The sequence below is a fragment of the Manis pentadactyla genome, chromosome 7 (genome assembly GCF_030020395.1).
Source record: "Manis pentadactyla isolate mManPen7 chromosome 7, mManPen7.hap1, whole genome shotgun sequence".
In the NCBI taxonomy this organism is placed as follows: domain Eukaryota; kingdom Metazoa; phylum Chordata; class Mammalia; order Pholidota; family Manidae; genus Manis; species Manis pentadactyla.
The window spans coordinates 47,336,274-47,361,559 of NC_080025.1; the positions used below are offsets into that span (position 1 = coordinate 47,336,274).

A 25,286-nucleotide genomic window follows, 5' to 3' on the forward strand; every position below is an offset into this window, starting at 1 on the left:
ACACAGAGTTGGCTTGCTAATCAGTTGCTATGAAGAGGTGGGTCCCCAGGTTTGGTGTCCTCTTGGGGTGTGTAGGCATCATCTCTCTTACCTGCATTACCCCTGGGTAGGTGGGGCTCAGGGAACCAGTGGGACCTTAATGGCATCTGACTACTGTTTTTGCTGTAAATAACTAAGCCTTCTATCTCTGACCCAGAGGCCTCATGCCTTTTGGAAGCATCCATGAAATGCAAGCCAAACTGGTTGGCTTGCAAGTGAGGTAGAATCTCAGATTCTTCAAAGTTCCTGACACTTAACTTTCAGCATATTTTACTTAAACACAGAAGAAAACAAGTCTAATCTTCAAAGTCTGAACTGCATTATACCTCAGGATTTTTATTAGCCAAATCACACCGCTCACTCTCCATGAACAGGTTTTATGGAATCTAAGATCATATTGCTGTGTGGCTAAGAACGATGTAGAATAAAGTTTAAAACAAGCCAACTCTTCTGAAATCTCATTACAAGATTAATTCTATGAGGGGGGAAATATGAGACCAAATTCAGAAGCCTGGGAACTTTTCATTTCTGCTAATTCTCCTGCTTGGATAGAAAACCTTAGATGGAAAGAATCTGAACTATGGCTTCAGCAAGAGCTGAGGGGGAGCCCAGCTCTCCAGGACTGACAGGTGAGGCAGGGGTGTGCCACCAGAGTGGCCTTGGTCGTGTGACTTACCCTCTCTTCTTCAGTGTCCTAATCTACACAGTGGAGACTCACGATGGCATCACCGTCATGGTGTTGCTATGGAGATGATTGCTATGGAGCTATGCTGGGTGCGTCCCAGCTCCTGCCTGCCCCCAGCCTCTCCAGATGTGCTCACCTGTGGGAGGTCAGCACCACGGCACAGCCTTCCCAAACCTCCTTCATTATTGCTTTCCACAGGTACCGCTTAGAGCAGGGATCCATCCCAGAGCTGGGCTCATCCTGAAGGAGAGGAAACAGACTGTAAAGTGTGCTGGGAGAATGTACATCAGAAGACACACCCCACCAGGAGGCCAGGCCCCACAAGAGGACTTGTCCAGTGCTGGCTCAGGGGCAGCTCTCCACAGCCATTGTGCTCTGTGCTCAGCAAAGCCAGTCGGTGTCTTCATGCCAGCTGAGTTCCCCTTGGGGACCGGTTAGGCAGGCCAACCTTGATGTACCCCCAACCTCTATCATTTCAGAATGATGTACCCTAGAAACTCATACAACAAGCAGAGAAAAAGGCTTCATTTATTCCACAACATCAAGTAAAGTGAAATTTCTGAGAACCTGAAGCTTTCTCCTCAATAAAACTAAGCACTTCTTATTTGAACCACTTTTGAGAGAAATGTTTCTAGTCTGTGCTTTCTGTAATCAGAGAGTACTAAACACATTTTTCTTAAAAGCTCATGATCATCATCTTCCCCAGGGGAAAAGGTGGATGGGAAGTGAACCGGAAAGGGTACAGACAAGGGAAACAAGCATCTGGTCTTTTCTGCAAGTCAAATGCTGTATGCGTCTAGTTATAAAAATAAGCCAGTAGGGGGTATGCTCATGCGTTGTTCGGTAGGAGCACTGGGTGTAAGATTCTAGGTTTTCCTGACCCCCGCGATGGTATCAGCTGTGGAAGCCCCTTCCCCCGTCTTCTCTGGGGGAAAACAATCAGGGCCCTTCAATGCGGTCTCTCGGCAGATGCTCGGAACACGAGCCATCACCACGGTCACAGCCGCTTGCTGTGGGCCACGTGCTCGGTGTGGATTCCTTCATGGGTGGCTTTCAGCAATACCAGTTGACGGGCACTACACTCGGGACCATTTTCAGACAAGGAGAAAACACAGACAGACACACAAGGTGGCATGTGGGGAGTTACAGAAGCAGGATCTACCCTGGCAGGTGACTCAAGTCCCACGTGACTGCCAGGCCAGGGTCCTGGGCAACCAGAGCAAGGCTTGTGGAGGGGGTGGGCTGCAATGAGTTGGCGTCAGGCTCCAGGGCAGGGGACCCCAACCCTGTGCAGAAGCGACAGCAAGGCCAAGCAGGGAAAATTGGGCAAAAGGTAACCCACACCCCAGTCTTGTGAACTCCCCAGCACAAGGCTGCCTCCTCTGGTAAGGAAAGAATGGTTTGCAAACAGCAGAACAGCGTGTTTCAGTGTTTAATGTTGGATTTCAGGGTATGGAATTATGCAACAGTCTTCGATGTGGGCCTTGAATAAAAGCAAACCTAAAGCAAATAAAACGGAAATTCAGCTCAGATTCCAGCAGTCAACCCATAAACGATGACCATTCTTACAACTCAGGCCTTCTAAATCCTCCCTATCACCCTGCAGCACCACCATCACTGAAATGCTGGTTCCACTTAATGCACAAAAACAGAAAGAAAAAAGAATTTATTTTGCTTCCCACACTTTCTGATTCCCCTCAGACTTTGTACAAGGGTAAAGCCCTTGGACGCACCCTAGTGATGAGCATCCAGTGTGTGGCACTCAAATAATGACTCTTATTATTGTTTGATGCTATTGATTTCAGCTATTTTTAAATGCAATGGGCTCTACTTCTTGACACTCACCACCTCCAATTCATGCTTTCATCCAGCCCTACCGGATTCAGGGCCATTCCCACATGGATCACAGGTGGCCTTGTCTCAAGGCCATGGCACCTGCTCTGCACTCTTGCTGAATGCCCACCCCTCCTGTACATGTCCTCCCTGCCCCCAAGGGCCACTGTCAGGATTCACCAGGGACATGTGTCTCTACAGCCATGACAAGCTTATCTGCAGGGAGAAAAGGCTGAGGAGCAATATGCTAGGTGACAGGTACTGATCTTTGGTTTACAGGTGAATTTGACGTTCTTTTAAAATATGTTTTTAATGTTAAAATTTTATTGAATCTTCAACTTCTTAAATAACAGTGATTATATCTCCAATGGCACTTAAGATTCTGCTTAGGCAGTCTGACAGGTTAAAGGCATCTTTTATAAGAACATGGGCTACCGTGGGATTTCCACTACTCACCAGGAGGAGAAGGTCCGGTTTCCCCAGTAGGGCCAGGGCTGTGGAGAGCTTCCTTTTGGTTCCCCCACTGTAGGTAGCCACTGGTTTGTCCACGTGGGCTTCCAGGTGTAAGCGCCTTACGAGGTCTCCTGCAACCTGAAAGAGAGAAGCTCCCCTTGAACGCATCCCTTCTGTTCACCTGGCTCTCAGCCCTGTGCCTCCCCAGGACCCCTGCCCAGCCCTCCACATGCAGTGCGAACAGCCCAGCCCCCTCAGGACACTGGCTAACTGAGAATGAACAGGTGGGCTCTGCTCAGCCAGGCTGGGTTTTCTGTGCCTGTGGGTCATCACGACCCCCACATACTCAGGGCTGCAGCTCAGGGGAGCCACATGGGCTGAAAAAGAGAGTCAGGCCTGGGCCAGATCCCCAAGCCACACTGAGTTGAGCAGACAAAGAACACAAAAGGAAGACTGGGAAGGAAGTGGATAGGAATAAACAGAGAGGGAAGGAAGGGTTTTCAGTATTCACACAGGAAGGCCCCCCTTCCACAGAGGAACCGTGGGCAGAGACTGCCCACTCAGGGTTTGGTTTATACAAACCAGAGGTAGGAAAAGAAGAGGGAGGTGCTTCTTATTTGTTAACTACTGGGAACCATTTTATCAAGTCATCGCCCAAATGTGGGGCAGCTCAGGGCTCCCCTGCTCTGCTGGCACCCACTGCCGCACACCCCCTGGGAGGCCCAGCTCATTTCTGAGTCTCTCCTCAGCAGACTCGTGGGCCCCTCTTCAGTGCTTGACATGTGTCCACACAACCCTTCTGCTCAGCAACCCAGATGCAATTTACCCCAGGTTTTATTTTAGCCAGGCTATATTTTGATTGTTTCCAGTTGGATGGTCTGTGCTAAGGGCTTCTCTGGGGGGCCAACCATTTTGTTTCCAATTCTGCATAATTGAAACCTTTGCCAGTAGTTTTATTTAACTCTTGTGGCCACAGAGGTTTGCCTTAGGTCTTTTTTGGTTGTCCTCATGTAATCAAACTGGTCAAGAGAATATCGTAATGTAAATTTAGGAGAAGTGGGAAAAACTCTACACAACTATGACGATGGCCTAATAAGTGCATGTCCTCATCACTAAATAACACAGCCTTAAACTAATGTATATACTCTTTGGATAGATGAGTAAAAGTTGGAATAATACTAATAATGATAATGATCATAATATTTATGCCTCCTAATAAAAACGCTCAACACAAACTGTTCTATTACTTTATTATGAAGCCTTCAAATAATATAGATACAAGTAAAACTCTCAAAGACTGGTCTAGTTGCCAAATAGTTTAAGTCAAGGGAACCTAGATTTCAAGCTTCCAGATTCATGAAGATGGTGTGCAATCTCCTGGTATCAGCCAAAGAATGTCATCTGGGGGCCAATACTTTTATTCTTACTAGAAACCATATAAAGTAGCATCATTTTCCCAGACTGCTTTAGGTAATCCAAAAATTTTAACTAGCCCAAATTGAATAAAAATGTATTAAAATAAATAAAAAATTATTCCAATAAAACAATTGATTCAACTCATGCAGACACAAGTACTTATGACACTGCTATGTGATGGATAAAGAGACACAAGGCTGGTGCTGCAAGATTAGAGAGATCAGACTGGAGCCACCGTTTTTCTCAGCCAGGGTCCATCAGATGAATAAGACCAGTGAACAGGTGGGCACTGATTCAAGAGAAGTGGCAGGAAGGAGCCAGGGAGGCTTCCTGGAAGAGAAGGCACTGTCTGCATGAAAGGAGAACCTAAAAGAATGGCAGACTCTGTTAAGAGGATTTCACTTTCTGGAAGGGCGAGTGCTAATAGCTGTGGGGCCAGCAGAAATGACACATTGGGAAAATGACATTTGGCTTATCTTTAAGATCAATAACAATTTTTTAAAAAGGTTATAAAAACATGTGCATATAAAAAAGAAGTGATTATTTCACTCCCATCCACCTTATTCAAAGACTAGAAATATGTAAAATAAAGCTGATAGAAAAATGAAATTAAACTAATAATAAAAGCACCTGGCGCTGTAGAACAGCACTTCAGAATGACAAGGGAACTTTTGAATAAACTTGCCTAACTATTACTGCATTTTTGTGTGTGTGAAACCAGGAAACATATGTTATGTTGGCCCTATTTCACAGCAGGTTAGATGTTGCCGCCTGCACATCCTGGACGGGATAACCTCAGCAAAGGGTAGAGAATGTACAGAGAAAATGTACTGGTTTCATCAAATGCTTTCCAAATGTCATGTTTTCAGAAAATAACTGAAAATGGTGTAATAAAAAGTATTTTGTAGCAGTTTTCCTGCTCTCACTCAGGACTCCTGTCAAAATAATTACAAACATGTTGCCTTGGCAGTTATGGTTGGCAAAACACTATCTCATCCCCCAAATGTCAGATGTTAAAGAAGCATTCTCTGTTACTATTTTTCTCCCAAAAAGTCCTAGAAATCATGCCACACTCAAAGCAAGAGTTTGGGACTCATTCCCCTTTATATCCCCAGTTGCATAATCATGTTTGACACGTATGTAAACATCATTTGAGCCAAAATAATCACCCAGAGACTCACATTACATCTGTTTGGTTCCAAAGCCCAAATTTATCCACTAGCACACATGATGGCCACATCAAAATGTTCCATGAGATTAAAGAGCAGAATGAGGAGTTAGGGGGAAAGGAGCCAGGGCTTTAAGACGACATGCCTTCCTCCTGAGCCTCCCTCTATTACCCTGTCCCCATCTCTCCTGCCTTACGACTTCCAGCTTCTTCCAACAAAACTGACTGGATGGCAGAAATCTTCAGGATAACAGTCACGTCTATGGAAAATACAAGATGCAGGAGGGGTTTCCCTGATGAGTTTCTGCAGGTGTTAACAAAATAAAATGGCTAAGGACTCTACCTCTTCTACCGTGGGCAGAACTGAAATACAGACATCCTGTTCCTCACCCTTCGGCAGTGCAGGGGGGCTGTGTTGCTACGACATGTAAATGGAGACAAAACGGAGTTACCATTGACAAGGAGAGTAGAGTAAAATAGGGCAGGGGTGGGGGACCATTACAGAAAAGGCTTCTATGCTCGTAAACTGACTGTTCTTGAAAGACCATTAAACTTTGTATTCTGTCAAACTCTAGACATCCTGGACAAGTACCTGCTTCCCATGGCAAAGTGGACTTTTGCCTAGTGAATAACCTTACCACCAATCAGGTACAGCTAAATGTAGGTTACAATAGCTTTACCCAATCATGATTCCTTCAAAACAACTCACATAAACCCCTTGATTTTCCTTTAAAAACCCTAAGTCCTTTCGCCTTCTTGGAGTATATAGCCTCTGGGACTGCAGTCCCAAAATCCCAAATAAATGCCTATCCGAGCTGTCACTGTCCCACCAAAACAATGTATGCATTGTCTCAGACTTTGCCTGTTTTGGGTCAACAAACCCTAATCCTTACATTACCATATGCGTTTCTTTAGCACCCTGTCTCCTGAATCATTTTGTTATAACTTAATGCAAATTCATTTTCAGCCAGGTTAATTTAATTCAGGCTCGAATATGGTCAGTGAGCAAAATTATGTAGTGTAGACAATGGGGAAAACTTGAATATCATTACACAAACCTGCCAAGCCAGCATCTTTTCTCACCCAGCTGAACTTTTGGAGGGTTGATGGAGAAAGCAACATGGCTATACATAAAAAGGCCCTCCCGAGCAGGAGCCCTGGGGGCAGAGGAGCAGAGGGGCCAGGCGTGGCTCAGGGCAGGGGAGAGCAGGAGGACTCCTCCCCACTTGTAAGCGCAAGAGTCATAATGGAGACAACCGTGGTTGCCCATGTTACCATGAAGACAGCAGCCTGGTGAAGGGAGCCCACGTGAGCAACAGATATACCAGAAAGGATCTCGGCCATAGCTGACGTCCTGGGAGGGGAGGGCAGATGCACAGCTGGGGGGCCCAGCTCACCTGCCGAGTTCCCTCCCACTGTGTTCCCACTTCCTTAGCCACCAAAAGGGTGGAGAAAATAAGACTGAGCCATCCGGGGCGCCAGAAATTCTCTCACACACCTAGCAACCTGAATTTACTAAGCCATCAGGGTAGCATCTTACTCAAGAACAGGTACCCTGAGCAGCCTTATCCCACCAAAGTCTAGCCACAGGGCTTGGGTGTCCCACCCTCCCTGTGCCTCAGAGCCCCCATTTGTAAAATAGAGAGTAAACATCTTATCTACCTCATAGGGTTGCTACAAAATACTTAAAACAGTGTCTGGCCCAGAATAATAAACAGTGCCTGGAAATATTGGCTAAGACTGTTCTTTTCAATCATTTTATAATTCCATAATAATTCCTCAGGTCACCTAGTGATAAGCACATTAGAATGGAGATCCCTGTTCTAAATTTAAAATATTTTTAGAATTCAAAGGAAAGGGAAACTTGCCCTGCAGGGAGCTAACTCCTCTGGGAACACCTGTGCTGACATCTCAGCCCTCTCCAAGCAACTAGCGATCCTGTCTGCAACACCAGTGGCAGTTTCATGAAAGAAATGAAGTCAGTTCCTAATTGGGGACTATTAAAGTAGCTTTTCTCAGTGGAGGAGCTCAGAAAAATGAACGGAGAGACAGCCAAGTATCAGAAGGTGAGTGTCCTAGATTGGGCACCAAGCTTTACTCTGTTAACAAGAACTTTTTCAAAGGATGAAATAACCCGCCGGGGACAAGAAAGGGCCAGCTTAAGGCATTTGCCAAGCACCCAGCTCTTTAATCAAAAGCTGACCAGGGGGCACTGGCAGGGACAAACACCTTTGAAAGACTGAGTCCAACCTTAGTCCTGGATTTCCAAAGCTGCCGAGCTGCGAGGAGCAGGTCTCCTGTGGTGGATGGCTAGCTTTGCTTTATTAAGATGGGAGGCCAGTGAACATACCAGGGTTCCCCCACCTCCAGGACGAGCAGAAATTCTGTTTTGGTTTCATTTGGTTACAGAGCAGAGGTAAGAAATGAGGGCTGAGGGAGTTTTACAGGACAGTGGCCTGGGGAAGGCAATGGCTGAGTTCTTGTCTCCTGTGAATCCTACGATGCTGCATCTCCTGCAGATTCTCACAGAAAATGCATCCACAAGCCCCTTATGTCTGGTCCATGTGCAGAATCCTGAGATGTGAAGAGAAACCTGACTCTCTACAGGAAGATACAGAAAAGGTACAACTGCTCAAGTACCTGCCCTTTGGTGGCTTCCTGCTTGGAAGGGGTGCTGGGCTGGGGTTGCTGTCAGCTCTGCAGCAGGGAGGGCGGGAGGCCTGTCCCTTCTACCAGTGGCACCTTCAGGGGCTAGGAGAGCGGTGCTGGGCCCAGAGGTGCTGACCAGGCCCGTCTCAGTGTGCTCCTTTCCCTGGAAAACCCCAGGGGACTTACCTCGGGGATGAGCACCCTAGGAATCCCGCGGAGGCTGCAATAATACTGGAGGTGCTCCCAGCCGGTCAGGAGCTCGTCCAGGGCATCCTGCTGTGGACAGTAGCCGATGCAAATGCCTGCCGCGCCAGCAAATGACAGATCCACATCCTCTCTGTGAAGAGAAGCAGGAGCACAGTCCAGAAAACTCAACTTCCCAGACAAACGTCAGCCATCTCCTAAATCTGGCTCATCCACAATTTCATTTCACTTTGTCCAATGCAGTTACTTAATTTGGCATCCATGGGTTCAGTGAAGGGGCAGCAACCCGTGTAAATTAAGACAGGCTGGGCTCCAAGGCCGCAACTGCTTTTGTGTTAAAGAAAAACACATATACCGTGCTTGAGCTCTGTAGTTCGCATATGGCTCGCTCGGTAAATGGATATCGGGGCCATCACTGTCCCACCAAAACAATGTATGTGAACACACGAACCCTCAATGACTGAACATCATTCGGTGTCAGATTTTTTAAAATAAATTTTCATTATAACAACTGTATATAATGTCTCAGTGAACATACGGAAAAACAGAGAAATAGTATGGAAAGTTCATGGCCCCAATCCTCAGTGATTTCCACCATTCGCATTTGGTGTTCAGCCTTCAATTGCAGCTGCGCTACGTGAGTGAAGGGTGAGGATCACACAAAATTGTATCTGCTTAGAGAAAAAAAACCCTCATTTTCTAATTTTAACATTAATACATACTCATCAAGGAACAATTTAAACTACTCAGTTGTGACCATATTTAACTATTTGATTTCTCACTGATATGTTTCTGAGTTTTTATATATAAAATAGTATTTACTGAGACTGAGTGAGAACACTTCAGAAAAGAAAAATTCCTATTTCTAATGGAAAATAATGCAAAGAAAATCTTGCCAAGAAATCACTACTGCTACAGAGGGTTTAGCATCTCTCAAAACTAAACAAAAACAGTGAATTTATTCACTTAATGATTATTGCTATTTTTATTTTTATTAAAGTAATATATGCAGATGGTAATAAGCAAACAGTGCATGGAACCACATGGCTTTGGGTAAATAAGTTCCCCCCTTCAGGTTCTTTTCCCTTTATAACTCTTATAACCACTACTCCCTCAATTTTTTTCTAAATTAAGCATAGCAAAATGTTTATTTCAGCCTGATTTTTGCTACTCTATAGAAAATATGGGGTTTTTTTTGTTTGTTTAGTCACTCAGGAACTTTCCTTACCAACATATTTTAAGGGATTTTCCAAGATATATATCAGTGTGGGGCTTTTCCAACAAATTTACATGGAGTATTAGAATTTTGTGAATCATTTCAATATATAATGCCAGGCCTTGTTTTGAACTACTGCCTCTGGGAAAATTCCACTCAGGAACTTTTTTCCCCTATTCTCCCTTTTTTATTTTTCATTGTGATAAAATATGCATAATATAAAACTTACCATTTCAGCCATCTTAAGATGTAATACTCAGTGGTATTAAGTACATTCACAAAGTTGTGAGATCATCATTGTTATCTAGTTCCAGAACATTTTCAACACCCCAGAAAGAAACCGCATTTCCCTGCCCTCCTTTCCCAGTCCCTCCAGACCCTGGTAACCATTAATCTGCTTTCTGTCTCTGTATTTGCCTACTCTGAATATTCACATAAATAGAAAAATGCAACAGGCAGCCTTGTGTATCTGGCTTCTTTCACTTAGCATGTTTTCAATGTTCATCCATGTTACAGCATAAATCAAGTACTTCATTCTGTTTTATTTTAGTGGTAGAAATGCAGACAGCTGCTATTTTTTAAAAATCACCACTTCCATTTTGCAGATACTAAAACTAAAGCCCAAGTTGCTAAAACTGGCCCTGGACTAACCGCTGAACGAGTTCCAGCACTTCTACCTCACACTTAGAAAGATATAAGAATTATAGAAAGATAAAAGAATTATATAAAAAGAAAGAGAAGGGTATAGAAAGACAAAGGAATTACATAAAAGATAGAGAAGGGTATTATATTTTAATTAACAGACTCTGCCTTTTAAAGCAGTTTAGCTTATGCGTAAATTGAACAGAAAGTATATACAATTCCCACACACTCCCTCGCTTCTCACCCAGAATCTCCCCTTAATAACATCTTGCCTTGGTGTGACACGTTTTTTACAACTGACGAGCCAGTATTAAGATACTAATATTAACTGAAGTTCATGCTTTATGCCAGGGTTCTTTTTGTGTGTTTTGCCAAATTCCTAATGTCATGTGTGCACAGTGTCATAGTACTTTCATTGTTTTAAAAGTCCTCTGTGTTCTGCTTATTCCCTCCCTCCTGGCTCCTGGCAAGTGCTGTTCCTCTTGTCTCCATATTTTCCCTTTTTCTCAGTGTCACATGGAGCTGAGATCATGCGTTATTGTAGCCTTTTCGGATTGGCTTCTTTCACTTAGTAATATGCATTTAAATTTCTTCCACATCCTCTCATGACTTGATAGCTCACTTCCTACTGCTGAATAACATTCCTTTGTTTAAATGTATCACTGTTTATTTATTCATTTACCTACTGAAGGCCAAGTTGGTTGCTTTCAATTTTTGCACTTAAAAGAATTAGTCCACAGGTTTTTGGTTCGTTTTTTTTTTTTTGGTAGACAAAATTTCTCAGACATTCAGATAAATACTTAGGAAATGGCTGCAATGTATGGTAAAACTAAGGTTAGCTTTGTAAAAAAAACTCACACTGTCTTCCAAAGTGGTTGCACCATTGTGCATTTCCAATAAGAGTTCATGTTGCTCCACATTCTTACCAACATTTGGTATTGTCAGTGTTTTGGATTTTTTTTCATTCTAAGAAGTATGTAGTGGTCTATATTTGTTGTTTAGATTTGTAATTCCCTAGTGACATCCAATGGTGCACATTTTTTCATGCTACCTGTACATGTACTTTGGTGAGGCGTCCATTCAGTCTTTTGACCACACTCTAACTGGGTTATTTGTTTTCTTATTTCTGAGTTCTTTGTATCTTTTGGATAGAAATCTATTGTCAGATTTATGTTTTGCATATATTTTCTCCCAATCTGTGGCTTATCTTTTCATTCTCTTTAAAGTGTCTTTCACAGAGCAGACATTTTTTTATTTTAATGAAGTCCAGTTTATTCTTTGGCTCATGTGTTAATTAGCAGTGTGTTATTTAACCTCCAAATATTCTGGGATTTTCCAGCTTTCTGTTATTCCTAGTAGTTTAATCTGTTGCCATCTGAGATTGTAATTTATGGGAGTATCCTTTTACATTCTTAAGGTGTCATGGCCCAAAATGTGATCCATCTTGGTGACTGTTCGTGTGAGCTTGAGAAGAAGGTGTATTCTGCTCTTGTGGGAGAAATTAATCTATAGATGCAGTCCAATCCAGCTGACGAATGGTGTTAATTGGTTTAACCATATCCTGGCTCATTTTCTGCCTGGGATATGCCAGTTACTGAGAGAGGAATGTACAAGTGCAGTTTCATCATGTTTTCATCACATACTTTGAAAGACTATTGTTAGCTTATCCACAGTAAGGGTGGTTGGGCATTGGTAAAACTCATTAGTTATGGTCTAGTGAAATATTTTTTTATTGAGGAAAATGGAGATCTTTGGGCATATTTCAAAATGATTCTTCTCCTACCTCTTGGAAACACAAGGAGACTTTTCTCCAACAGAGTGGAAACCTCATGAGGTTCCTGGAGGCAATACTCACTAAAGTGTGGGGGGACCCAGAGATGAGGACCCCTTTGTAATTTTAAGTCTCAAGCTGGTCCACACTGAACTAGCGATTTGGCACCTACAGTTTTAAGATTTCCTACTGACACTTTCTTCAGGAGGGGCTCCTGCTCCTGGTCAGCTGTGAAGCTAAGTATCCACCTGCTGCTTCTCTAGCTGTGGGGGCAGAACTTTGCCCTATAACCTCATGATCAGATGGATCTAAGAGGAGTTGTTTAGTTTATTTCACTATTTACTTATTGTGAGGATGTGAATGATGATTTCCAAGCCTATACATGTTGGACTACAAGTTGGCATCAATAGTGTTTTCCACTAGAGCTTTGTTTCATTTATTATTTTTTTCATTTTGTCCATCTGTGACACACAGGAAAAGCTATACATTTTAAATTCTTACTCATCAATTCAATAACCTTTTCATCTACACCCTGAAAGAAGTCTCAGATACAGTCCTGACGTGGCTAATTCAACATTCTGTTCTTTTAATTCTGCTCTTATAAGTTGACAAATACACTAGAAAACTGGATTTATGACTTATTGTGTATTTTGTTTCCTTTATTGTAGTCAGATCACATCCATATTATTTTGTCTTCAAAATCAGTGAGGGCATTTGTCACAAAGCTTTCTCCCTTATGTTGTAAAACTTTACCTTTTCAGATTCTAAGTATAGCAAATCATATTAGTATTTTCTTAAATTAATCATTACTAAAATCAAATCATTTTAGTATTTACTTAAATTTAATAAGCCAAAAAATCAGTGTATTATTTTTATAGTTCTACTCTTTCTCTTGTGTCCCAATAAGCTTTTGTACAATTGCTTTCATGATGTATGTGCTTTGCTATCTATTCATCCTTGCATAGGGCAAGAATTGGCTAATATAAAAAAATCAATAAATAAAAAGGGATGGTGAGGATGGGGAAAATTGGAAACTTTGTGTACTTTCTATTCAGAATATCAAGTAGTATAGGTGCTAGGGAAAAAATATGACATTTCCTCAAAAAATTAAAAATAGTTACTATATGATCCAGTAATTCTACATGTGTCTATGTACTCAAAAGAATTGAAAGCAGGGTCACAAGCAGATATCCATACACCCATGTTCACAGCAGCATTATTCACAATAACCATAGGTAGAAGTAACCCAAGTGTCCATCAATGAATGAATCACTAAACAATATGTGACATATATATACACAACACAATATTATCAGCCTTTTAAAGAAATTCTGATATATCCTTCAACATGCACGAAACTTGAGGACATTTTGCTAAGTGAGATAAGCTAGTCACAGAATAACAAAGAGTGTATGATTCCTCATATATGATGTGCAAAAAGGTGTCAAATGCATAGAGATAAAAAGTAGAATGGTGGTTGTCAGGGGCTATGAGGAGGAGGGAATAGGGTGTGATTCGATGAATACAGAGTTTCAGTCTTGTAACATCAAAAAGTTCTGGAGAATGGTGGCAAAACAATGTGAATATACTTACCACTGAACTATACTCTTAAAAATAGTTAAGATGAAAAATTTTATGTTATGTTTGTTTTACCATGACTTTTAAAAAAGATGTACCATTCAAACAGTAGCCAAAATAATGTTGGAGTGGTTATACTAATATCAGACAAAATAAACTATAATAAAATTTGATACTAGAAACACAAAAAATTATAATAAACTATAACAATAAAAAATAATAAAAACATGAATTCCTAAGGAAACTATAACAATTATTAACATGTTTTTACCTTATAAAAAGTCCTATAATAGATAAAGAAAAACTGACAGAAATAAAGGAAGAAATAGACAGTTCAACAATAACATTTGGAATCTTCAAACATCACATTCATTAATGGATAACAAAGCTAGGCAGAAAACCAAGAAAGATAAAGAGTACTTGAACAACATTATAAATCAGCTAGATTAAAAGATATTCATGGAACTCTCTATTCATCAACAGCAGAATGTACATTCTTCTGTAATATACATGGAACACTCTCCAGGACAAAACATCTGTGGGTCCATAAATGTCAATAAACTTTAAAGAAAAGAAATTATACAAAATATGCTCTCTGACTACAATAGAATCAAATTAGAAAGTAGTAACAGAAAGAAATTTAGGGTGATAACAAATGTGTGGAAATTAAAGAATATTCTCCCAAATAACTAATAAGGTGAAGAAGTTGAAGGAAAATTAGAAATTATTTTGAGATGTATACAACAAAAGCACAACATACCAAAACTTATGGGATTCAGCAAGAGAAATGGATAGAGAGAGAGAGAGCTGCAATACATAGATTGAACAAGAAAATTGATTTCAATGCAATAGTGTAATCATTTCTCTTAAGAAATGTTTTTAAAGTATAGAATGCTAAATATAAAGCAACTAGAAGGAAGGAAACAGAAGTAGAAAATAAACTGATGAAAGAGAAAATGGAAAATAGAGAAAAATCAACAAAAAGAAAATTTGCTTCCTTGAGAAAAAACTAACAATCTGTAATCATTTGGCTAGGCTGACAAAGGTAAAAGGAGGGAAGATTCAAGTTACCAAAATAAGAAATCAAAGAGGAGACATTAGTACCAACCTTATGGAAATAGAAAGGTTAATAAGGGAACAATATAAATAGTTGTATTCCAAAAAATTAGACTCCTGACTTACCCCACAGATGAAACATTGATTAAAAATCAGTCAGTCAAAATGGATCAAAGCCCTAACTGCAAAAGCGAAAACTATGCAACTCTTCAAAGAAAACATATGCATAAAACTTCCTGAACTTCAATTACACAATAGTTTCTAGATAAGACACAAAGAACATAAGCAACAAAAGACGAGATAGAATCTATCTAGACTGCACCAGAAACTGTTAGAACTAATAAATTAATTCAGTAAAGTTGCAGGATACAAAATCAATGGACAAAAATCAGCTATGTTCCTATGCACTAAAAATAAACTATCAGAAAAAGAAATTAAGAAAATCTATTTACAATTGCATTCGAAAAGAATAAAATACTTCAGAAAAAAATTTAACAAAAGAAGTGAGAGATCTGTATACTGAAAATTATAAGACATAAATGAAAGAAATTTAAAGAAGACACAAATAAATCCAATCTACAACTAGAAGAATTAATATTGACAAAATTTCCATACTACCCAAAGCAATCTACAGATTTTATGCAAACATCATCAAAACTTTAATGGTAGGTTTTACAGAAATACAAAAAAAAAATCCTAAAATTTGTATGGAACCACAGAAGACCTCAAACAGCCAAAGCAATCTTGAAAGGGAAAGCTAGAGGCATCATGCTTCCTGAATCCAAGCTATATTATAAAGCTATAGTAATCAAATAGTATTGGCATAAAAACAGACACATAGTTCAGTGGAATAGAATATAGAGTCCAGAAATAAATCCATACATTTATAGTCAATTAATTTATGAAAAAGGAGTCAAGAATATACAATAGGGAAAGGACAGTCTCATCAATAAATGGTGTTGGGAAAACTGGACAGCCACATGCAAAAGGAGGAAACTAGACCCTTATCTTACACCATAAACAACAATCAACAACTCAAAATGGGTTAAAAACTAAAAACTTGGGACTGTAAAATTCCTAGAAAAAAGACAAAAGGTATAAAATCCTTGAAAAAGAATTTTTGGATTTGCCTCCAAAAGCAAAAGCAAAAGCAAAATTAAAAAGTGGGGCCACAGCAAATTTAAAAGTTCCTGCACAGCTAAGAAAGTAATCAACAAAATGAAAAGGCAACCTACACAGTGGGAAAAAGTATCTGTAGATCATATATCTGATAAGGAATTAAGGTCCAAAATATATAAAGAACCCACACACCTCAAAAGCAAAGAAGAAATCCAATTTAAAAAGAGGCCTAAGTGTCCATGGATGAGCAGAGGGATATAGAAGTTGTGAAATAAATAAATATATATATATAATGATGTTGGGAAAACTGGACAGCTATATGCAAAAGAATGAAACTAGACCCTTATCTTACACCACAAACAACAATCAACTCAAAATGTATTAAAAACTAAAGACTGTAAAATTCCTGGAGAGAAAACAAATGGAATAAGTATACACACACACACACACACACACACACACACACACACACTGCAAAAGACAAATACAGTACCATTTCACTTACATGTAGAATCTGAAGGGAAAAAAAAAAGAGGGAAAAAGAAAAAAAGAAAAATAACTCATGGAAAAAGATTTGTAACCAGAAGCAGGGGCTGGTAAAAAGGGACAAACTTCCAGTTATGAGATAAATAAGTACTAGGGACGTGGCATACAGCACAGTGACCACAGCTAACACTGCCATATGTTTGATGGGAAAGTTAAAAGAACAGATCCTAAGAATTCTCATCAAAGGAAAAAAAAAAGTTGTTTTTCTTTTTTCTTTTTGTATATATATGAAAAGATGGGTATTAACTAAACTTATTACAATAATCAGTTCACAATATATCTAAGTCGAATTATCATGCTGCATACCTTAGACTTACACAGTGTTCCATGTCAATTGTATCTCAATAAAATGGTGGAAAAAGGAAAATTTAAAAAGGAAACTAAAATGTATGTGAGGTGTTGGATGTTAACTTGACGGGAGGAATCCTTTCACAAGGTATATGCATATCAAATTATGATGTACACTTTAAATAGCTTACAATTTTATCCCTTATACTTCAACAAAGTTGAAAAATACAAAAAAGGACAGACAAATTGGACATCATCAATATTTAAAATGTTTTGTTTCAAAGATACCACAAGAAAATAGACAACCTATACAACTGGCAATTTTTTTACAAATCATATCACTAATAAAGCAATTATTCTAGAATTATATAAACAATGCTCACAACTCAATAAAAAAATACAAGTATTTGATTAAAGATGGCAGAGTGAGAGGAGAGACAGAGGCTTCCTCCTAAAAATGGATACAATTAGAAAATTTAATTGGTGCAACTAATCCTGAGAGAGCAACCGGAAAGAGGACATCATCAGACTGCACACACCTGGAGAAAAGAGCAGACCTCAGCAAACAGGGTAACGTACCAGAGCTGTGGCTCCGTGGGATCCAAGCCCCTCCCCCACCCCAGCTCACCGGCGGGAGGAACAGAAATGGAGCAGGAAGGGAGTGGAGGCCTGGGACTGCTGAATGCCCAGCTCCGTAGATCTGCTCTTAGAGCACAAACCTACATTGCATGGTGGCCTGGTGATTAGGGGACTTGGAAAGATAAGACAGGCAAAACACCTGGAGAGACTGAAATTACACCTGCTTGTGGAAAACAGGGATCCATATCCGCTGCTCTGGGACAAAATAAAGGCGGGTCTCTATAAGGCTTCCTAACAGTGAGAGGGCTGCTAAAGGGGCATGGATTACAGAGAGCTTACTGCTCAGAAGAAAGGACAGGCAGACAAAAGTATCCAGATGCACTCTGCCCAGCAGGTTGGGAACTTTGAGCACCTTCAGGTGCTCCATACCCTTGGCACAGTTTGCAGCAGCTCCAAGTCACCCCTCCATGATACACAGCCTGCTGCACCTTCCTCCCAGCCAGCCCACAGGTGGCTCCACAAACCAGCAAACTCTGCCCTGGCATCAGGTTAGCCAGAGGGAAGCCCAGCCTACAGCAGCTACAAATGCAAAGCATAGAGGCTTATACCTGTGTGCTCGGCCCACTGGTTCTGACAGTGGAGACTGGCATAGCAGCCAGGAAGCAGGAAGCAGCTCCTTCTTCCCACCAGGCACCAATACCACTCCCCTGCGACTCCCGACATTGCTCCAGGGGCTAAGCAGCTCCAGAGAGTAGAGCTTCTGGGCACTAGAGGGCACCACATACAAATACGAAACATCAAAGTTACCAGGTTCAAAGCAAAGTCCCACATACACCAGAATAAGAGTCAAATGAAACCAATCTCATAAAACTTCCTGAAAGAGAATTCAAAATAAAAATCATAAACATGCTCATGGAGATACAGAAAAATATTGAAGAATTCAGGAATGAATGCCAGTCAGAGATCCAATCGTTATGGAACACAGTATCAGAAATGAAACATACAATGGAAGGTTTCAAAAGCAGATTAGATACGGTGGAGGAGATGATGAATGAAATCAAAATTAGAGAAGAGGAATACAAAGAAATTGCGGAACAGAGGGAAAAAAGGATCTCTAAGAATGAAAGAATATTGAGAGAACTGTGTGACTAACTCAAATATTTATATTATAGGGGTAGCAGAGAAGAAGAGACAGAAAAAGGAAAAGAAAGTGTCTTTGACAATGTAATTGCTGAAAACTTCCCCAATCTGGGGAAAGAGATAGTCTCTCAGGCCATGGAGGTACACAGATCTCCCAACACAAGGGGCCCAAGGAAGACAACACCCAGACATATAATAATTAAAATGGCAAAGAACAAGGATAAGGACAGACTATTGAAAGCAGCCAGAGAGAGAAATAAGATCACATACAAAGGAAAGCCCATCAGGCTATCATCAGATTTCTCAGCAGAAAACTTACAGACCAGAAGGGAGTGGCATGATGTATTTAATGCAATGAAGCACAAGGGCCTTGAGCCAAGAATACTTTATCCAGCAATATTATCATTTAAATTTGAAGGAGGGATTTAATAATTTCCAGATAAGCAAAAGCTGAGAGAATTTAGCTCCTACAAGCCATATTTACAGTGTATTTTGGAGGAACTGCTATAGATGGAAGTGCTCCTAGGGTTGGATAGCTGTCACCAGAGGCAGTAAAACCAAGGTAGGGAGGGTGGAGCAGCTGATTGCGAGGCAAATGCAAAATTAAATTGACTATCCCCAAAGTCAATCAAGGGATAGACAAAAAGTACAGAATTTGATACCTAATATATAAAGAATGAAGGAGGAAGAAAAAGGAGGAGAAATAAAAAAGAACCTTTAGATTGGGTTTGTAACAGCATACTAAGTGAGTTAAGTTAGACTCTTAGATAGTAAGGAAAGTAACCTGGAACCTTTGGTAACTACGAATCTAAAGCCTGACATGGCAATAAGTACATGCCTATCAATAATCACCCTAATGTAAATGGACTGAATGCACCAATCAAAAGACATAGAGTCACTAAATGGATAAAAAAACAAGACCCATCTATATGCTGCTTACAAGAAACTCACCTCAAACCCAAAGACATGCAAAGACTAAAAGTCAAGGGATGGAAAAAGATATTTCATGCAAACAATAGGGAGAAAAAAGCAGAAGTTGCAGTACTAGTATCAGACAAAATAGACTTCAAAACAAAGAAATTAACAAGAGATAGAGAAGGACATTACATAATGATAAAGGGCTCAGTCCAACAAGAGGATATAACCATTATAAATATATATGCACCCAACACAGGAGTACCAGCATATGTGAAACAAATACTAACAGAACTAAAGGGGGAAATAGACTGCAATGCATTCATTTTGGGAGACTTCAACACACCATTCACTCCAAAGGACAGATCCATCAGACAGAAAGTAAGTAAGGACACAGAGGCACTGAACAACACACTAGAACAGATGGACCTAATAGACATCTATAGAACTCTACATCCAAAAGCAATAGGACACACATTCTTCTCAAGTGCACATGGAACATTCTCCAGAATAGACCACATACTAGGCCACAAAAAGAGCCTCAGTAAATTCCAAAAGATTGAAATTCTACCAACCAACTTTTCAGACCACAAAGGTATAAAACTAGAAATAAATTGTACAAAGAAAACAAAAAGTCTCACAAACATATGGAGGCTTAACAACACGCTTCTAAATAGTCAATGGATCAATGACCAAATTAAAATGGAGATCCAGCAATATATGGAAATAAATGATAACAACAACACAAAGCCCCAACTTCTGTGGGACGCAGCAAAAGCAGACTTAAGAGGAAAGTATATAGCAACCCAGGCATATTTAAAGAAGGAAGAACAAACCCAAATGAATAGTCTAACATCACAATTATCAAAACTGGAAAAAGAAGATCTAATGCTGCTTACAATAAACTCAGCAGAAGGAGGGACATAATAAAGATCAAAGAAGAAATAAACAAAATTGAGATGAATAAAACAATAGAAAATATCAATGAAAACAAGAGCTGGTTCTTTGAGAAAATAAACCAAATAGATAAGCCTCTAGCCAGACTTATTAAGAGAAAAAGAGAATCAACACAAATCAACAGAATCAGAAATGAGAAAGGAAACATCATGATGGACCCAACAGAAATACAAAGAATTATTAGAGACTACTATGAAAACCTATATGCTAAGAAGCTGGAAAACCTAGAAGAAATGGACAACTTCCTAAAAAAATACAACCTTCCAAGACTGACCGAGGAAGAAATACAAAATCTAAACAAACCAATTACCAGCGAAGAAATTGAAGCGGTAATCAAAAAACTACCCAAGAACAAAACCCTGGGCCAGATGGATTTACCTCAGAATTTTATCAGACATACAGAGAAGATATAATACCCATTCTCCTTAAAGTTTTCCAAAAAATAGAAGAGGAGGGAATACTCCCAAACTCATTCAATGAAGCCAACATCACCCTAATACCAAAACCAGGCAAAGACCCCACCAAAAAAGAAAATTACAGACCAATATCCCTGAGGAATGTAGTGCAAAAATACTCAATAAAATATTAGCAAACCGAATTCAAAAATATTTCAAAAGGATCATACACCATGACCAAGTGGGATTCATCCCAGGGATACAAGGATGGTACAACATTCGAAAATCCATCGACATCATCCACCACATCAACAAAAATAAGGACAAAAACCACATGATCATCTCCATAGATGCTGAAAAAGCATTTGACAAAATTCAATATCCGTTCATGATAAAAACTCTCAACAAAATGGGTACAGAGGGGAAGTACCTCAACATAATAAAGGCCATATATGATAAACTCACAGCTAACATCATACTGAACAGGAAGAGGCTGAAAACTTTTCCACTGAGATCGGGAACAAGACAGGGATGCCCACTCTCCCCACTGTTATTCAACATAGTACTGGACGTCCTAGCCATGGCAATTAGACAAAACAAAGAAATACAAGGAATCCAGATTGGTAAAGAATAAGTTAAACTGTCACTATTTGCAGATGACATGATATTGTACATAAAAATCCCTAAAGACTCCACTCCAAAACTACTAGAACTGATAACGGAATACAGCAAAGTTGCAGGATACAAAATTAACACACATAAATCTGTGGCTTTCCTATACACTAACAATAAACCAATAGAAAGAGAAATCAGGAAAAAAATTCCATTCACAACTGCATCAAAAAGAATAAAATACCTAGGAATAAACCTAACCAAAGAAGTGAAAGACCTATACCCTGGAAACTATAAGACACTCTTAAGAGAAATTAAAGAGGACACTAACAAATGGAAACTCATCCCATGCTCCTGGCTAGGAAGAATTAATATCGTCAAAATGGCCATCCTGCCCAAAGCAATATACATATTTGATGCAATCCCTATCAAATTACCAACAACATTCTTCAACAAACTGGAACAAATAGTTTTAAAATTCATATGGAAACACCAAAGATCCTGAATAGCCAAAGCAATCCTGAGAAAGAAGAATAAAGTGGGGGGGATCTCACTCCCCATCTTCAAGCTCTACTACAAAGCCATGGTAATCAAGACAATTTGGTACTGGCACAAGAACAGAGCCACAGACCAGTGGAACAGATTAGAGACTCCAGACATTAACTCAAACATATATGGTCAATTAATATTCGCTAAAGGAGCCATGGACATAAAATGGGGAAATGACAGTCTCTTCAACAGATGGTGCTGGCAAAACTGGACAGCTACATGTAGGAGAATGAAAGTGGATCACTGTCTAACCCCATACACAAAAGTAAATTCAAAATGGATCAAAGACCTGAATGTAAGTCATGAAACCATAAAACTCATAGAAAAAAACATAGGCAAAAATCTCTTGGACATAAACATTAGCGACTTCTTCATGAACATATCTCCCCGGGCAAGGAAAACAAAAGCAAAAATGAACAAGTGGGACTCTATCAAGCTGAAAAGCTTCTGTACGGCAAAGGACACCATCAATAGAACAAAAAGGTACCTACAGTATGGGAGAATATATTCGTAAATGACAGATATGATAAAGGCTTGACATCCAAAATATATAAAGAGCTTACACACCTCAACCAACAAAAAGCAAATAATCCAATTAAAAAATGGGCAGAGGAGCTTCTTTCTCTCCAAAGAAGAAATTCAGATGGCCAACAGGCACATGAAAAGATGCTCCACATCACTAGTTATCAGAGAAATGCAAATTAAAACCACAATGAGACATCACCTCACATCAGTAAGGATGGCTACCATCCAAAAGACAAACAACAACAAATGTTGGCGAAGTTGTGGAGAAAGGGTAACCCCACCACACTGCTGGTGGGAATGTAAATTAGTTCAACCATTGTGGAAAGCAGTATGGACGTTCCTCAAAATGCTCAAAATAGACTTACCATTTGACCCAGGAATTCCACTCCTAGGAATTTACCCTAAGAATGCAGCAATCAAGTTTGAAAAAGACAAATGCACCCCTATGTTTATTGCAGCACTATTTACAATAGCCAAGAAATGGAAGCAGCCTAAGTGTCCATCAGTAGATGAATGGATAAAGAAGATGTGGTACATATACACAATGGAATATTATTCAGCCGTAAAAAGAAAACAAATCCTACAATTTGCAACAACATGGATGGAGCTAGAGGGTATTATGCTCAGGGAAATAAGCCAAGCGGAGAAAGACAAATACCAAATGATTTCACTCATCTGTGGAGTATAAGAACAAAGGAAAAACTGAAGGAACAAAACAGCAGCAGAGTCACAGAACCCAAGAATGGACTAACAGTTACGAAAGGGAAAGAGACTGGGGAGAATGGGAGGGTAGGGAGGGATAAGGGCGGGGAAGAAGAAAGGGGGTATTATGATTAGCATGTATAATGTGGGGGGCAGGAATGGGGAGGGCTGTGCAACCCAGAGAAGACAAGTAGTGATTCTACAACATCTTACTATGCTGATTGACAGTGACTGTAATGGGGTTTGTGGGGGGGACTTGGGGTAGGGGAGAGCCTAGTAAACATAATGTTCTTCATGTAATTGTAGATTAATGATAACAAAATAAAAATAATAATAATAATAATAAAATAAATAAATACAAGTAGCCCACTTTAAAAATGGGCATAGGATCTGAATATATATTTCTCCAAGAAAGATACACAAATAGTCAATGGAAAAAAACAATGGTCAGCATCATCAATCATTAGGGCAATGCAAATCAAAAATACAATGAAGTATTGCTTTGCACCACTAGAATCAAGCAATGGACAATAATGGATTGGTTGGTGAGGATGTAGAGAAGAAACTAACACTGTGAAACATTGTTGTTAGGAATATAGAATAGTGCAGCTGTTTTAAAAACCAGTTTGGCAGTTCCTTAGCTATACTCAAAGTTACCTAGCTGTATGACTCAGTAATTCCAGTCCTGGTTTAAACACTCAAAAGATTTGGAAATAAATATCCATGAGAAAAAGTGTACATTAATGTACATTAATGTTCATTACTCATCGTAGTGAAAAAGTAGAAACTACCTAATGTCCATCAACTGATGAATGGATAAACAAAATTTGGTGTATTCAGACAGTTGAGTATTACTCAGTCATAAAACAGAATGAAATACAGAAACATGCTACAGCACAGATGAATTAAGAACACAACATGCCAAGTGAAAGAAACTATACAAAAAAGACCACATATTGCTTGGTTCCATTTAAATGAAATGTCCAGAATAGGCATTGAGATAGAAAGCAAATTAATTTTTGCCAAAGGCCTAGGGAAGGGGGAATGACTGTGGATTGGCACATGGTTTCGTTCAAAGTGATGAAAATGCCTAAGGAAGGGGGAATGACTGTGAATTGGTACATGGTTTTTTTCAAAGTGATGGAAATGTTATGAAATTAGACAGTGACAGTTGCACAACCTGGTGAATATTCTAGAAACCATGAATTGTTACACCTAGTGTGAGTTTTATAGTATGTGAACTATATATAAAAACAGTTTGACAATATCCATAAAAGCTGAAAATGCTCATGCTCTATGGAAGTAATTTTATTTCTTGATGTGTATGTGATATAAGTGACTTCAGTATGTTCACCAACAAATATTTAAGAACATCCATGGCACACATTTATCAGCTAACCAAAATGAACAAACTACTGCAACAAGATCAATGTGGGCACATCTCACAAAACTGATACTGCTCGAAGGTAGTCACTCTCCAAAGAGTAGACATCGTATGATTCCATTTAAATAAAGTTCAACAAATAGGCAAAACTAATCTGTGGTGAAGTTCAGAACAGTGCTTATCTTTAGTTTGGATGGGGTCTTGACTGAGGCTGTTCACAATGGGGTTTCTGGGTCCTGGCAATGGTCTATTTCCTCGTGGTGGCCACATGGGTGGACTAACATGATGAAAATTCATCAAGACTTAGACTTAGAATTTTTAGCTATTGTACATCTCAATTTAAACCTTACATGTGAGAAGTTGTTGTTAGTCTGCACCTGTTAATTTATAAATTTTTCTTACACATTTGTTTAAAAGCATCTTATGCATGTAGGTTCTTCTGAAATGAGTTTTCATAGTCTCCTGACAGCCCTTCCAATCTCAAGTAGCTCTTAGACAATTTAAAAACATGAAGCAATATTCAAACATTTCAAGCCATTTAAAGATGCGGGACATCTCCAAATTATCATTTTCATCTCCCAGTGATCACAGGCCACTTTCTGCCTCTGCACTTCCTACTCCCATGTTTGTTCCTTTCCAGTTAATACCTTCGAACTTCAGAACGGATGAAGGATTCAGAACAACAGTCGGAGGATGCGGGGATTGAACAACAGGAAGAGTCCGGTGTCTTCCTGTCTTCAGAACTACTCATCTCCCAGCACAGGGATGGCTGCCTTATGTCTCGTTATTCAGGAGTTGTATTTTTTAACGAAGGGCAAGATTTCACAATGGAGTGGAGTGAAGAGCCTTTTCCTCTACTTTCAGA

At 39.7% G+C, this 25,286-nt stretch overlaps 1 protein-coding gene across 2 annotated transcripts in view; it reads right to left on the reverse strand.

Annotated features, from left to right (window-relative positions):
* ABCA13 (ATP binding cassette subfamily A member 13) overlaps positions 1–25,286 on the reverse strand; it is a 390,923-nt gene that overhangs the window by 36,505 nt on the left and 329,132 nt on the right. For both annotated transcript variants that reach the window (XR_008998757.1, XM_057505338.1), the window contains exons 56-58: positions 8,430–8,580; positions 3,014–3,148; positions 861–964 (exon numbers count right to left, since the gene is read on the reverse strand). Coding sequence is in view for 1 of the 2 variants with exons in the window: in XM_057505338.1 (XP_057361321.1) it covers positions 861–964; positions 3,014–3,148; positions 8,430–8,580 (390 nt within the window). In the remaining variant the exon portion in view is untranslated. The remainder of the gene's footprint in view (positions 1–860; positions 965–3,013; positions 3,149–8,429; positions 8,581–25,286) is intronic.